The sequence below is a fragment of the Fundulus heteroclitus genome, chromosome 2, assembly GCF_011125445.2.
Source record: "Fundulus heteroclitus isolate FHET01 chromosome 2, MU-UCD_Fhet_4.1, whole genome shotgun sequence".
Lineage (NCBI taxonomy): Eukaryota > Metazoa > Chordata > Actinopteri > Cyprinodontiformes > Fundulidae > Fundulus > Fundulus heteroclitus.
Window position 1 is genome coordinate 22597210 of NC_046362.1, and position 15200 is coordinate 22612409.

The following is a 15200-nucleotide window of genomic DNA, read 5'->3' on the forward strand; positions in this document are numbered from 1 at the left end:
GTTTGAGCAGCTAAATAAGATTATCTGCGAATGGAAAGAGTATTTTTCCCCCTAAAATAAGATAATTAGATATAATGCACTGGAAATAAGTTGATGGAGACGAGTTCTTCCTATTTTAAGTGCAAATTTCTTATTCCATTGGCAGATAATCTTATTTAGCTGCTCTAATAAAGTACAAATACACTAATTTCAAGAAAATTTTACTTATTTTTAGTTTAGTCTGTTTTTGCATTGCAGGCGGATTGCCTACTTGCCACGCTGCATTGTTGCAGTACTTCATGCAAATGGTCTTAGGTGATGCGCTCAATTTTCTGAGAAACTAAAGGTAGGCTTTTCTTTAGCTGTAAGCCATAATCATAAAACTTATTGTTAAATAAATCTATATAATATGGATTTCACTTTTTGCTTTGAATAACTGCAATACAAGAGCTTCTTATGTTATTCTAAATGACTGAGATTCACCTTTTATTGCTAGGATTTTACACTTCACTTTTGTAGCGGCTGAAAAGGATTTTGGATAACATGCTGTAGGTGGCAGCATTCCCATTGTTTTCCCTGGCATCTCTTATTCCTTGGTGTTGCATTGTATGATAGAATGGCTGTTGTCAGATCTCTGTGATTCTGATTGCTTAATTTCTCTATAGAAAAACCATGAATACACAAACGGTTCTGGGGTGCCCAAAGGAGAGGTGAGTCAGAAACGAAACACGTTTTTCAAAGCATCTGATCTTACAGGCATCACACTGCCAATTACTGGCAGATTATCCAAACTTGTGTGTGTATTTCTATGGTTGTTATTGACATTAATGGTCCCTTATTTTCCCGTCTGATGTAGAGGAAAATGGGCCGAGCGCAGATGCAATTATCAAGAGTTTTAGCGGCGTTAACAATTACTGCAGTGGTTTCAGAATTCAAGGCAGCTCTCTGTCTCCTGTGATTATGCAATATCACTTGTTAAGTTCTCACTCAGCTCCCTCTGCAGACTTCTCAACACCCCCCCACACACACACACACACACACACACACACACACACACACACACACACACACACACACACACACACACACACACACACGCACATACACACAGGCACAAACTCTGCCAAACTCCGCATCCAGACGTTTCTCTCAGCTCCTAGCTAGCTGCCTGCCACATTTGTATTCTGCTGATGTATAATAGACACACACACATACACAAACCCACAGCCCTCGCACACTTTCTTATGCACATGCTGAATTTCAGACTCACTGGGGGCTCCTTACATAACGTCTGGGTGTGGGGGTGCCCAGCGAGAGCGAGAGAAAGAGGATGGAGGGGGAAGGCAGACGTGCTGTCTGCTCCGCTTCACTCGCCTGTGCTAAACTGGCTGGGTGAGTCACCAGCAGAGGGAGGGAGGAGGGAGGAGGGGGGGTGGAAGGACAGAGAAGCGGAGGCGCTGGAGCCAGCTCTGGGGAGCTTCCCATTGACATGCAGAGAACAGCCGGGGAAGTTAACCCTTACCGGCACACTGAGGCGGCCCCGGACGACCGTGGCCGTCTTGTCTGTGTGATTTGATGCCACATTAGTGGGAGATTCAGTCAGCTGCACTTTGGCTCATAGCCATCTGTTTTCAGTCAGTCGGCAGTGATTATCAGCATTTATCAGCACTTGAGCCCGTTTGTCAAAAATTGAAGTATGGAGAGGTAAGGCACGTAAATCTGTGCTTTGCATGTGGTTTAAACAAATTTATGCAGAACATTTGTGATGAGTAACATCGATTAAAAACTGTTCCTTGAACGTTTTTTTTAAATGCACACACAGAGAGTAGAATCTACTTTCAGCTTTCATCTCCATCCATCCATCCATCCATCCATCCATCCATCCATCCATACATCCATCCATCCATCCATCCATCCATTTTTTTGTTCAGTTTTCCCTTCACTATGAACACTCCTGAACCCCCTGAACCTCTGATGGGGCCCCAGGCAGTGTATCCTCCTCCTGGTCCATCCTACTATCACATCTAGAGGTTTGAACTTCTCTAGAACTCCGTCAGGCAGAGACTGACACCGGACCAGCAGAATCCATCTTCCTTCTACCGTCTGCTAAAAGGAAACCCAAATGAGCTCAGGAATCCGTATATTGATCTATGATTTATTTTTTTTTTAGCTTGAAAGAAATGACTCATTTTATGTTTGTGTTTATTAAACTAACATAATATATTAATTCCTTTTTAAAAACAAAATGATATTTAGTGCATTTGTCTCAAACTCCGGGTCCTCAGGGGCCGGTGCCCTGCAACTTTAGACGTGTCTCTGCTTCAACACACCTGATTGCAATGCGAGCTCATTAGCAGAGCTCTGCAGAGCCTGACTGCATGCTGGAGAGGTAGTTTAGCCATTTAGTCTTGGAGGAGTAGAGTTGGAGACCACAGCTTTAGAGTCTGACAGGAGCTCAGTGAATTACACGGTGGTGCTGGGATAGGGTGCCTCGTGAGCAATAAGTCCGGTCGTTAAATTACTTCAGTACTCAATGCTTTAACAGTAACTATTGGTGTTCTTATAACATTGTGGAAGGTATTGGTAACAGCTAGTCAGTCACAAAGTGGTTGCATTTATAAAATCACAGAGCGATGGCAACGTTAGCTGCTGTCCTCCAAGCTTTATGTGACCTTCAGATTGACTCAAGGGCAATGTGTTGAAAGCTTTATAGAATGGCGTTCCATGGTTTAGCAGCTGCATGCAAGCCTTACATCACCAGGTCTACTGCGAAGCACTGGACGCCCTGGTATGAAATGGCAACATGGCGACTTCACTGTGGAGATGTGTTCCCTGGAGTGACGCCTCTGTATGTTGTAATCCTGCGGATGAGTCTGGGCAGAGGGGGATCATTGGGTGGGCCTGGTACACTGCAAAAACGGAACTATAAGTAAAATTTTCTTGAAATTAGTATCTTTTTCCTTGATTTGAGTAGGTAAATAGGGCTATTTTTGAGCATTTTTGTTTTTTTCTCTCGATCCACTGTATATATGTGGACGCACTGTATATACCTCATGCACCTTTTCCTCCTTTTGGCACCTTCTTTTGATTATTGAGCCGATGTGACACGTGAATTTCTCCACTGTGAGATCCATAAAATCTATCTTATCTTATCTTATTTTACCCCTAAAATAAGATAATTAGATATCCTGCTCTTGAAATAAGATGGAGATTAACTGTTCTTATTTTTAAGTGCAAAAATCTTATTTCATTGGCAATTAGTCTTATTTACCTCCTCAAATCAAGGAAAAATACACTCATGCCATGAAAATGTTACACACCTTTAGTTCCCTTTTTGCAGTTTATTCAGGAGCTGGACACGTGTCCTTAGATCCAGCGAGTAGACCTCTTAATGCTTCAGCGCACCAAGAAATATTGGAGAACTCCACGCTCCCCACATTTTAGGAACAAATTGCGGACTGCCCCTTCCTGCTCCAGCATGACTGCACTCCAGTGCACAAAGCATCGTCCTGTATAGAGTTCTGACCTCTGCCTCACAGAGCACTGCTGGGAAATAAAGTCCGGCCATGTCGTCTGACATCAGCATCTGACCTCCCAAACGCCCCTTTCACAAAATGCCTGAAACATTTCATAAACGCACTCGTAAAGCTTGCAGAAACTTTAGAATTGGATCTGTTATAGCGGCGAAGGGCGTGAAGACACCATATTAAAGCCTATGGGTTATGAACGGGATGTCACTCAAGTTCCCGTGTGTGAAGACACGAGCAAAGACTTTTTGTATTGCAGCTTAAATTTGCATGTATTTTATTTCAAGCTTTGTTTTTCCTGTAAGGCAAGGCAAATTTATCCGTATTGCACATTTCAGTACAAGGACAACGCAAAGTGCTTTAAGATAGTTCAGTTGTATTTCAGAATATTTTTTTTTATCAATGACTGTAGGTAGGGACCCGAAACACCAGTAGTTTAATTTAATGTGTTTTGAGTTCAGGATAAACAGGGGTAGCAGTGATCACTCGCATCATTTGAACTTTTTGTGTTTAATGCAGAATGAGACGGATGATACGTACGACAAGAGGAAAAACCAAGCTGCAGAGAAGATTGCCTACACTCTGGTCTCTATTCCCGATGGGGACGACATCTCCTCTCTGTTTGAGCTGGACGCCACCACCCTGCAGCGGGCCGACTGCCTTGTGCCCAGGTCAGTCTCTCACCTGGTGGCTTACCGCTTATACTCCTTTCCCTTTGTAACGTTAAATATTAATTTATACTCGATGTCTGAACGCTGTGAGCATTTGAAACCAAACTTAGATTCCTTGTTTGTGCTTACTGTCTTCACCAATAAAGCTGATTCTTTATCATTTCCCAAACAAGGTAGTTTAAGGGTTATCCACCATTAATGTGGCTTGATTCAGCAACACCAGTTGAGTTTACCCTGAAAAGACAGAAATATAATCTATTGGACCTTGCAGTTGTTTATTTCATTTTGTCATTATTAATTAAAATGTTCCCGTTTTTATTTGTAACTATTTTAATAAGGAATTTCAACCCAAAGGACTTGAAAAGTCAGGAAATTAATTTGATAATGTTCCAGGTCTGGATAAATTCAGAGAAAAATAAAATGGATTATCAACTTTTCAGAAATTCTTCCTCATTCTGTCATCTAAAAGGCAGAATTTTAATTTATTTTATAGGTTTTACCCACTGATAGACCCTTTTATTGAAAATGTTTTAAAAATACAATTTTGCTGCTTTTAGGCATCTAGAAATAAGTTTTAGAATGGAGCTGTCATTTTAAACGGTCTTGTTCAGTATTTAGACGAATCACTTAAAGGCCAGATTTTTTCCTTTTCAGTTTTATAAACAGTTCTTTAAAGAGTGTTACAGGTTTTAATGTAGAAGATGATTTAACATAATAGTAATAATAATAGTAATAATAATAATAATAATAATAATAATAATAATAATAATAATAATGCTCAAGGAATGTATTTCACTACTCATGTTTTATCATTTATAAAACCTGAAGATGATTAAAAACCCAACTGGGTAATTTTTCTTTGTATTGAGCTGTCCAGAAACATTATTGAAGTTTGAGTCTTGAATAGTTTAGGAACCATGTAACTTGTTTGGATGGGCAGTTTTGGATGTAGTAACAGTGACGTCAGATTTATGTCAACCATTCCTCAGAAACTCCTATGTGAGACTTCGCAACGTGTGCACAAACACCTGGGTGACGAGCACCAACATCGCTATCGATACTGAAGAGGAGCGTCCAGTTATGCTTAAGGTGCACGTGGACTGCCACACACACACACACACACACACACACACACACACACACACACACACACACACACACACACACACACACACACACACACACACACACACACACACACACACACACACACACTCATCCTTGTTTAAAGGGCCTTGATTTCCATAGACTTCCATTCATTTTCAAGGCTTTGCACATTCTCAATTTGCTATATGTAGTGAGGACCATTGTTGACTCTGTCAACAGTCATTTTCAACCCTTTCTATGGCCTAAACCTGACAATAATCATAAATCTAACCTAGCTAGTGTATAACCCTTACCTCAATCTAAATGCAATTCACACCCAAGTCCTAAAAAACAAAGTGAAGACTAGCAAAATGTTGTTACTTTGATGATGTCAGAAAAATGGTCTTCATGTCTAAACAGGAGCACACACACAGGTTAAATACACACAATGCTTTATCCCCACCCCCTTTTTTTGTTTTAGATTGGCACCTGTGCCACAAAGGAGGACAAAGAGGCGTTTGCCATTGTGTCCGTTCCTCTATCGGAGGTCAGAGATTTGGACTTTGCCAATGATGCCAACCAGGTCTTGGAGTCCACTGTGAAGAAACTTAAGCATGCCAACATTACTCAGAATGAGAGGAGGTAGGGACAGCTAAAAGAAATAAGGTGGGTAACAGCTGAAGGTGTCTGTACGTTTAGTTTTTCTGAAGCTTCATTTGGCCTCCAGGTTTGTGACGTCGCTGCTGGAGGACCTGATCTTCTTTGTGTGCATGGTGCCAAACAACGGACAGGACGTTCTCTCTGTGGTCATCAACACGCCCAACCGTGAGAGGCAGAAACTCATGAGGGAGCAGAAAATCCTCTACCAGGTTAGCAAAAACCTGCTCGTTCTTAAATGTTGGCTATATATGCATCAGTAAATTATTAGCCCCAAGAAATCTTATTATTTTAGTGTTCTCCAGCTGTAGCTGTTAAAATGAGACTTTATTTTATCCTTCACATTTTTATTCCTACAGATATTTGGCATTCTGAAGGAACCGTTTGAAGGTGGCAAGGATGGTCCAATGCTAAGATTGGAGGAACTGGGAGATCAGCGCTACTGTCACTTTAAATACATGTTTAAACTCTGTTACAGAGTGCTGCGCCACTCCCAACAGGACTATCGCAAGAACCAGGTATAAATGAGCCTCTAGACATATAGTTATAGTAAGAGCTCGTCTAGGTATTGACTAAATATGAGGTATAGGTCTGTACAGAACCAGTAGTGCATGTGCAGAGACTGCCCCATAAACACTGTGCTGTGGTTGCTTTTCAGAAATTGAATCTGTGTTTTGGTGGCTGTTGTTTTTTTTTTTTTACATAAGCTTTTAATGGATGGATAAACTGTGGATGGATAAACTTGTTTCAACTTCGTTGAAACAAGTTGCAAGTTCTTTTTGGATTATAATTTGACCAGCTTTGCCCACCTAGACGTGTAATCCTTTACCCACACATCTTTGCAAAATACCCCAAGCTTAGTTAGATTGGATGGAGAGCATCTGCAAAAAAATTCAAGTCATTTCTGATTCTGAATTTGATTTGAGTCTAGATTGGGCTGTTCTTGCACATAAATATAATTTTAACTGAACTCTTTGTAGCTCTTGCTGTATGTTTGATGCAGCATTTAATTTAGTTTCCTTTTTAGAACTGCATTATATTTAAAATCATCCAATCTCTCCCATCAAATTGGATCAGATTCCCTGTCTGAGCTGGAGAATGCCCACAGCATGATTATGCCACCACCGTGTATGACCGTTTCATGATGCTGCTTGTTCTCTAATTTCCTGTAGATTTCCAAGGCCTTTACAGATCAGCTAATGTTATGCTTTCAACCACACACAAGTTAACTATTTAGGTGACTTCCAAAGAGAATTGGTTGCATTGGATTTTATCTCCATGTCGTAGAAATTGGGCTCAACACCACACTTTTCAGATTTGTATTTATTTACTAAACAAAATGGAAAACCATGTATGCTTTTCCTTCCCCTTCATACTTTTTGCTGATTTGGGTTGGTTTAAAACATGAAGTCAAAATTAAACCCTTTAAATTTTGTGGACACAATGCGACTAAATGTGATCGGTGTTCTCATTTGCCGTACCTATGAATCATTTCAGTGGTGCTTGTCGTAATTTTTGACATTTTACAAGGTACATTATTAATCAGTTGTTCTCAGAAATGTCCCTTTAATTGACTTTTAATCTTGATAAAATTAACCTCCAGCTGTGACTTTCATATTTGTCCAAAGGGCTTTTAGATTCCGGTGGCTAAAGCTATTTTTAGTAATGCTGTATTGCTTATTTGCTCCTTTTTAAAGCTATATTCTACACATTATAAGTGATTTTTTTCCCCCCCCCCCCACTGCTTCACAGGAATATATAGCCAAAAAGTTCCCCATCATGCAGTCTCAGATGGGCTATGAGATTCTGGCTGAGGACACAATCACTGCCCTGCTGCACAACAACCGCAAGCTGTTGGAAAAACACATCACATCCAGAGAGATTGAGACCTTTGTCAACCTGCTCAGGCGTAATCGAGAGCCCAGGTGAGACACAAAAATCTCTTACAAAGCAAGTTGTCCATTTTCAATACAAATAAGATAAATAGTTTAAAAATGTGTAGGTTTAGTCAACTTTTTATCATTTAGTCAGTCTGTATCTGTGTTTGTGTTTAACATTATCCATTCACGTCTTGTCCTCTCTGTCAGATTCCTGGATTACCTGTCTGATCTCTGTGCATCCAATAAGACTGCTATACCCGTCACACAGGAGCTTATCATAAAATTTGTTCTGAATGCCGCCAATGCAGACATCCTTATTAAGACCAAGTGAGTTGTGCCCTGAGATCTCTATATTTCAACCATGTTGACATGTTTCACATATTCAATGTTCAAAACATGTTTAAACATGCGCACAGTCTCCTCAGTGTGTGACTGCCTTCTCCTCCAGTGCTATGCCTGTTTTGAAATGGATATTTTCTGCTGCAGAAACTCTAAATCATTTATGTGTATCCTGTTTTGTTTAGTGCTTTATTATATATGTGATCTCTCCTTGTATCCCCATTCTCCACTAGGCTAGTCTCAAACTCAGACCACTCCCTGGATTCCTCTTTGTCCCCAGATGACGGGGATGAAGAGGAGGTTTGGCTCTACTGGATTGACAGCCACAAGGAGCCTCACGGCAAATCCATCCGCCACCTGGCCCAGGATGCTAAGAACAACCATAAAAACGATTTAGAGCTCCTTACTTACTACAGGTAACAATGCCTCATATGTATTTAGCCTGTCCAATGAGGGCAATCCAGTTATTCTCAAAAAGTTGGCCACCTCCAAACATGGAGGGGGCACATTTGCGGGCACAACAATTGCATGACATCACAAATAGCGAATCAGACAATCACCAGGTGACAAAATACATCTATTTAGGCTTCTAGACATGGTGATAAAAACTTGCTGAGCTTCAAACAGAGCACCAGAGTGTGGAAAAAAGGGGATATAAGTGAGTTTGAGCTTGTCATGGTTGTTTATGACAGACAGGTTTGTATAAATGCTCCAGAAACTGCTGCACCACTACATATTTTCTGTAAACCCAAAATATGATTATGCATGAAAACTCCAGAGAACCCTGTTTATGTAAGAGGAAATTGTTTAGAGATGATAAAATACAGTATTAGTCAGGTTGTAACCACTTTTCACTACCAAGGTACGCAGAATCCCACCTCTAAATGAATAACACGTTGGATGTTGAAACGGATGGGCTGTAGCAGAAGAGGACCACACCAACTGCCCTTCCTGTCAGCTGAGAATCGGAAATGATGTACAACCTTATGGATTGTAATAGATCAGAAATACTTTGCCTGGTCTGATTAGTTTCAGCTGCAGCATATGGTCAGACTTTGGCATAAACAACATGAAAGCTGTCACCCATCCTGCCTTTTATCAAGGGTTCTGGCTGCTGCTGGTGTTAGAACACTGAAGGACACTGTACGGAACAAGCAGAACAATTGAGATAAAACAATAAGCAGTTAAAGTTACAGTGAACCGGCAATCGAAGAGAGTATGCACGTTTGAAAAGGCTGGTTTTGAGTCTAGACTTGAACTGGTAGAGTGTGTCGGGGTAGCAGATGTCTGAAGGGAGATAATTCGAAGGGAGAAGGGTGGGAGCAGAGTGGGAGAGAGCTCTGCTCCCCATGATGTTGAGGTGAGAAGGAGGAACAATGAAGTGAACAGAAGAGGAGGAGTTAATGGTGCAGGAATGAGTAGCGATGGGAAGAATATCTGAAAAGGCGATGGGCTCGAATGTGCACAGAAGGATTTTGAATATTGAATTATATTCTGGATCTAACCGTGAGCCATTGGAGCTGCTGTAGGACTGAAGTGATGTGATGAAATGACGTGGTTTTGGTCATAATGCGAACAACTGAGTTCTGAACCACTTGTAGGAATTTTTGATGAAGGCTGTAGAGAAGAGAGGTATGGCCTTCTTATAAGACAATTTCTTGACACACTGTGTGACGCTGATTTAATCACCTTTGGTACAACGTAAAGCCTGATGTGAGCACATTGTGCGATCACCGTTTGCTACTAAACTGCTTATAACGTACGACAAAAGGCAACTTCATCAGTGTCTGACATCCATTTACAGCACCGACTGGATTTAACTTTTTTTTTTTTTAAGTCAGCTGTTTGGCTGCATGCTTTATTCTTCAGTCCCAAATCCACCTGAAATAAAACCACAATCAAATACATTTACCAAAAAAATAGTCCACTAATATATTAAAGAGTTCTCTTTCGATGAATCAGTTTAATACAATGTCAATTTTATAATAAGTTTTTATAATAATATAATACGTTTGGCAAAATGTTCTAGTTGAGTGCATTAAAGTCCGCTGCAGGTGCAAGAAGGTAACAACCCAACAAGAAGAAAATGTGCTCGGGTCACAATTATCTTTCAGTCTTGGTCTAGGCTACCACAAGAGAACAATAATGAAGGTCGTCAGCAGTTTGTGACTGGCATCCAATCCGACCTGCACATAGCTGATGAAGACGCACCTGTTCACAACCCGCGATGCTTCTCGTGTCTGATTGGAGCAAACAGGACAGGTTATCCCTGACCGAAATTGATGCAGAAATCCAAAACTTATTCAGTTTTTTTTCATATTGTCTTACAGTGTCTGATTAGATGCTTGTCATAGCAGCTGTCACACCTTAAGATATTCTTTCTAAATATGTGACACGGCCAGATAGTGATCGCAGGTTATCCTTGGTTACAAGATGCTAAAAATTGTGATCCTCGAACCTGTCTCACTGTGGGTCATAGGACCGCAGGTTTAAAGCCATTACAAGAGATTTCTCCACGTTTTTTTCCACATTCCTCGTCTTTTATCTGCAAAAGCAGAAAATCGTAGTATAGTGGGCATCGCAATAATCTGTGCGGTAGGTGACAAGGCTGTGGACAAGAATTGATGCACAGTGAAGGGAAAGGGAGGGACGAAGACGATTAATGTTGTGTGAATGAAAGTAGGCAGAAAGGGTGATGTTAATAATGCGAGAGGTAAAGGATAGAGTGCTATAAAGGAAGACACCCATACTCTTAACCTGAGGTAAGGGGGAAACTATACGACAATCTAGTGAAAGGGAGAAACTGTCAGCTTTGGATAATTTAGATTTGGTTTCTACTAGGAAGCTCTTTTCAGTTTACTAGGATTTTATTTCAGATAGGCAGGTGGTAAGGGAAGAGGGTTGGAGTGTAGAATGTGGATTACATGAAAGATATAGCTGGGTGTCATCTGCATAACAGGGAACAAACGCATGTCGACAAACGCATGCTAAAATGCTTCCTGTGTCTTCTTTCCTCTTGCCCCCCCCCCCCAACTCCTCTGCAGGTGTCAGCTGAACCTGTTTGCCAAAATGTGTCTGGATCGTCAGTATTTAGCCATCAACCAGATCTCCACCCAGCTGCCCGTGGATCTGATCCTGCGCTGCATGTTTGACGACTGCCTGCCCTACAACCTCAGAGCGTCCTTCTGTCGCCTCATGCTTCACATGCATGTGGACTGCGAACCGCAGGAGGCCGTGGTCCCGGTGCGCTACGCACGTCTCTGGACCGAAATCCCTTCCAAGATCTCCATCAGAGAGTGAGCATCTGCATGTGAAATGACTGGTCTTGTTTTTAACTGCATTCTCACTTATTCTGGTTTGTTGCGCAGGTTCGAGTATGATTCAAAGGAAAACTCAAGAGAGGACATGAAGAGGACATTCAAAAGCACCATGGAATTTGTAGATGACTATCTGAAAGATGTGGTCAGCCAGCTTTATCCGTTTGGGGACGAAGAAAAGAATGAACTCACGCTAGAGGTAAATGTATTTTTTGTAGGCCCTTTAGCCTGTCTTGTTTGACTTTATAATTTGCACTGGCTAAATAGCTTACAGATTTTAAACTTAATCATTAGAAGTGTTTATCACTCTGTCAGAATACAGCCGGATGAAAATAAATTCCTGGCATTGATGAGTTTTCTTGTTTTTCTCCGTTTGAGTTGATTCTTGAAAGAAGAGCTGTAATTAATTAACTCTTGAATTCAACCCCCTGCATTTTAATCAGCACTGCTAAGTACAGTTTATGTAATTGCAGGTATTTTCGTTCACCCCCGTACAGATAGAATTTCAAAAAGGCATCTCAACAGGACCTTTGCATAATGATATATAAAAAAAAAAGCTTAAAAGTATGTCATTTTTATCTGCTGGCACAGCATCTTTTTAGTTATTCCGGTTCGACAAAATCAGCAGAAAGATTCCCAAAAATTCCAGGTCGGAAAGTACATAACCTCAACATCTGATAGGACCACCACATGTTGAAAACATAGTGAAACCTGCAGTAATACACATTTAATTTTCCTGATTGGATATACTTTATTAAATATTTCACCAAAATACATCTACACCTTTTTTTACTGAGAAATTCATAGATTATTTTTCTTCCCCAAATCCAATATGGTGACCATATGTTTAGCCCATAGTTAGAGCTATTAATAAAGTATTTATTTGCATTCTATTATATTAAATCCCTTGAAACGTTTACTGTATTTTAAGGAAAATGTTGGTCTAGTGCTTGAATACACTATATAGCTCTGGCTTATCAAAACACAACTGTAAGGGTTTTTATATATATATATATATATATATATATATATATATATATATATATATATATATATATATATATATATATATATATATATATATATATATATATATATATATATATATATTACAAAAAATGAATACAACTAAAAGCTCAGTGCATTAAGAAAGTTAGTTGCACCGCCATTTAAAGTATTTATCTATGTAATTTGCACTTTTGTTATTTGAATTTGGTACTGATTGTTGTGCATTCTCACGCTGTGAACACATAGGATAAGACAAAAATGTGATTTCATTCTATGCTCCCACTGTCTGTTAAAATAGTTGCACATTAGGGCATGTAAACTTTCAATTAATTCTGATATGCTGCCTACTTGGTCAGTGGAAGCTGGTATGCTAGCTGATACAAGACAAGCTGACATGTAATCCAAGTATAAATCAACTTAAAAGGAAAATTACAAGCATAATATTAAACAGAATAATAGATAATTGCAACTCCTTCTGCAGCCTTTTAGCTTAGCACGCTTTAAGATTTGTGTGATTTAAAAAAAGATAACTCCACTAGAGGACATTTTGCTTTATTTGTTGCTTTCAATCCATTAATGAGAAGGGATGTTGATACTTGTAGTATCCTTTCCATCACCAAAAAAGGGCAGGTTATGTAATTGTAATATTTGTGTAATTTCTTTGGCTTTCTTCAACATCTTGAATCGTACGATATTTATTTTTCACCCCCTGTCAGGTGGTGAATCTGGCCCGACACCTGGTTTACTTTGGTTTCTACAACTTCAGTGAGCTGCTGCGCCTCACACGCACCCTGCTGGCCATCCTCGACATTGTCCAGCAACCTTCTGGCTTACAGAGCAAGCTCAACAAGAGCCCCGAGGCCGGTCAGTGCGCGCAGTGAAACTCTTCTTATCAAGCCATTCTGTGTGTTTAATAGGTGTACATGTGTGCTTTGAAGCCAAGGGTACTTAAAAACCGACGCCGGTATGAATGATGTAATAACATAATGGCAGGTGAGGGCTAATTGTCTGTTTTTTATCTGAGAAATTTAGGGAGAACAGCAGTTTTTAAAAGCATCAGGGCTGAAATCATCTCTACATTTTATATTTATTAGTGTTCTTTTAACTTGCATACACATTGAGGCCTAATGAGGATGTCTAGGACAAATTTGAGTGGGAAATTATATTTTTCTTCTTTATGTATTATATGTGGATCCTTAAAAGATAATGTTGTTGTTGTTGCTCATTCATGAAAAGTGTAAAGCATAATATATTTATATTTTCTTTGCTATACCTTGAATGTTTCAAACTGTTTTTTTTAATGTTTCACCAGCTGTAAGCTATTAAAAATGATGAAAGCTGTCCTGTTTAGGAAACAACGTTATGCGCACAATCCACGGCGTCGGCGAAATGATGACTCAGATGGTGATGAGCCGGGGCGTGATGCACGGCTTGTCGGAGACGTCCCCCTCCCCGCTTAACGGGAAGGGGGCCATCGCCCCGGACAACGAGGACGTGGTGGTGATGGACACCAAGCTGAAGATCATTGAGATCCTGCAAGTACGAACTGCTGGCGAAAGTTTTATTAGCCGTCTCTGTTTGTTTTCCGCCTGTTTGATTTGAGCTCTTCTCTAATCTTTGTTTACTTTTTTTCAGTTCATCCTAAGTGTGAGGCTGGACTACAGGATCACTTATTTGTTGTCCATCTACAAGAAAGAGTTTGGAGAAAATGCATTTCCTGACAGCTCCTGCTCGTTCGCTGACTTCCTTCCAATAGCATGTGAGATTTGTCCCTGATTGCTCACATCCTGCAGGTTTATATCAATGTTACTAGATGTTAACGCCTGCCGTATTTTAATCATCGGTTCTTTAGCTTCTGAGCCGGACATGGATGAGATCGCAGCGAAAGCAGAGAGCATGTTTATAGGAAGGTTGGTGAAAATGTGCTTGGCCGTTGTTTTCCCCACACACTCTCTCAAACATTCATGAAAAGTCTACTTTTGTGTTTTTTTTTTTAGCTCCGAATTAAGTGTTTTGGAGCTTGACGATGAAGGTGGACGCACGTTTCTGAGGGTTCTTATTCATCTCATCATGCAAGATTATCCGCCTCTGGTGTCTGGGTCGCTGCAGCTCATCTTCAAACACTTCAGTCAAAGGGCTGAGATGTTGCAGGCCTTTAAGCAGGTACACAATAGATGCATCATTTCAAATAGTGCGACATTACCAATTATATTTTCTGTGAAAGAGTTATTGTTGGATTAGGGAAGGGACCTCTCGACTCAAATAAAAAACTGGTATTGCTTGAATGGATGCAGTTAAACGTTTTGCCATGCAGTCGTTCCCTGAAGCTTTATTTTTTACATCCTTTTTTCTGTATTTTAGGTCCAGCTCCTTGTGTCAGAGCAGGATGTACACAACTATACTCAGATCAAGGAAGACCTTGACAAGCTGCGTCTGATTGTGGAGAAGTCGGAGCTGTGGGTGGAGAAAAGTGGGATTTACAATGACGAGCTGGCGGTAATGCAGGGCGAAGAGCCCAACATACAGATGTTTTCCTGATGTTTAACCATGCATGTACCGTGCTATGAAGGAGTATATGCCACCGTAGATTTCTTTTTGCTTTTTTTTTCCTCCACGGCAAATTTAACATCAAGCATCACAGTATCATAGAGAACTAGAATAAATACAAAAGGCATTTCTAAAATGTTTGTTTTTAAAAAGATAAACAAGTGTTATGGATGTGTATACATCCATAAC

The 15200-nt window shown here is 40.2% G+C and overlaps 1 protein-coding gene across 3 annotated transcripts in view; it reads left to right on the top strand.

Annotated features, from left to right (window-relative positions):
* The window catches only part of itpr2 (inositol 1,4,5-trisphosphate receptor, type 2), a 96217-nt gene that overhangs the window by 18199 nt on the left and 62818 nt on the right, over positions 1-15200 (top strand). For all 3 annotated transcript variants that reach the window (XM_021323347.2, XM_012876033.3, XM_036151131.1), the window contains 17 exons: positions 645-689; positions 4026-4177; positions 5167-5266; positions 5745-5905; positions 5991-6132; positions 6280-6438; positions 7673-7845; positions 8008-8127; positions 8373-8555; positions 11184-11435; positions 11508-11655; positions 13181-13328; positions 13816-14003; positions 14100-14223; positions 14317-14374; positions 14462-14627; positions 14826-14960. In XM_021323347.2, coding sequence (XP_021179022.2) covers positions 645-689; positions 4026-4177; positions 5167-5266; positions 5745-5905; positions 5991-6132; positions 6280-6438; positions 7673-7845; positions 8008-8127; positions 8373-8555; positions 11184-11435; positions 11508-11655; positions 13181-13328; positions 13816-14003; positions 14100-14223; positions 14317-14374; positions 14462-14627; positions 14826-14960 — 2454 coding nt within the window. The remainder of the gene's footprint in view (positions 1-644; positions 690-4025; positions 4178-5166; positions 5267-5744; positions 5906-5990; positions 6133-6279; positions 6439-7672; positions 7846-8007; positions 8128-8372; positions 8556-11183; positions 11436-11507; positions 11656-13180; positions 13329-13815; positions 14004-14099; positions 14224-14316; positions 14375-14461; positions 14628-14825; positions 14961-15200) is intronic.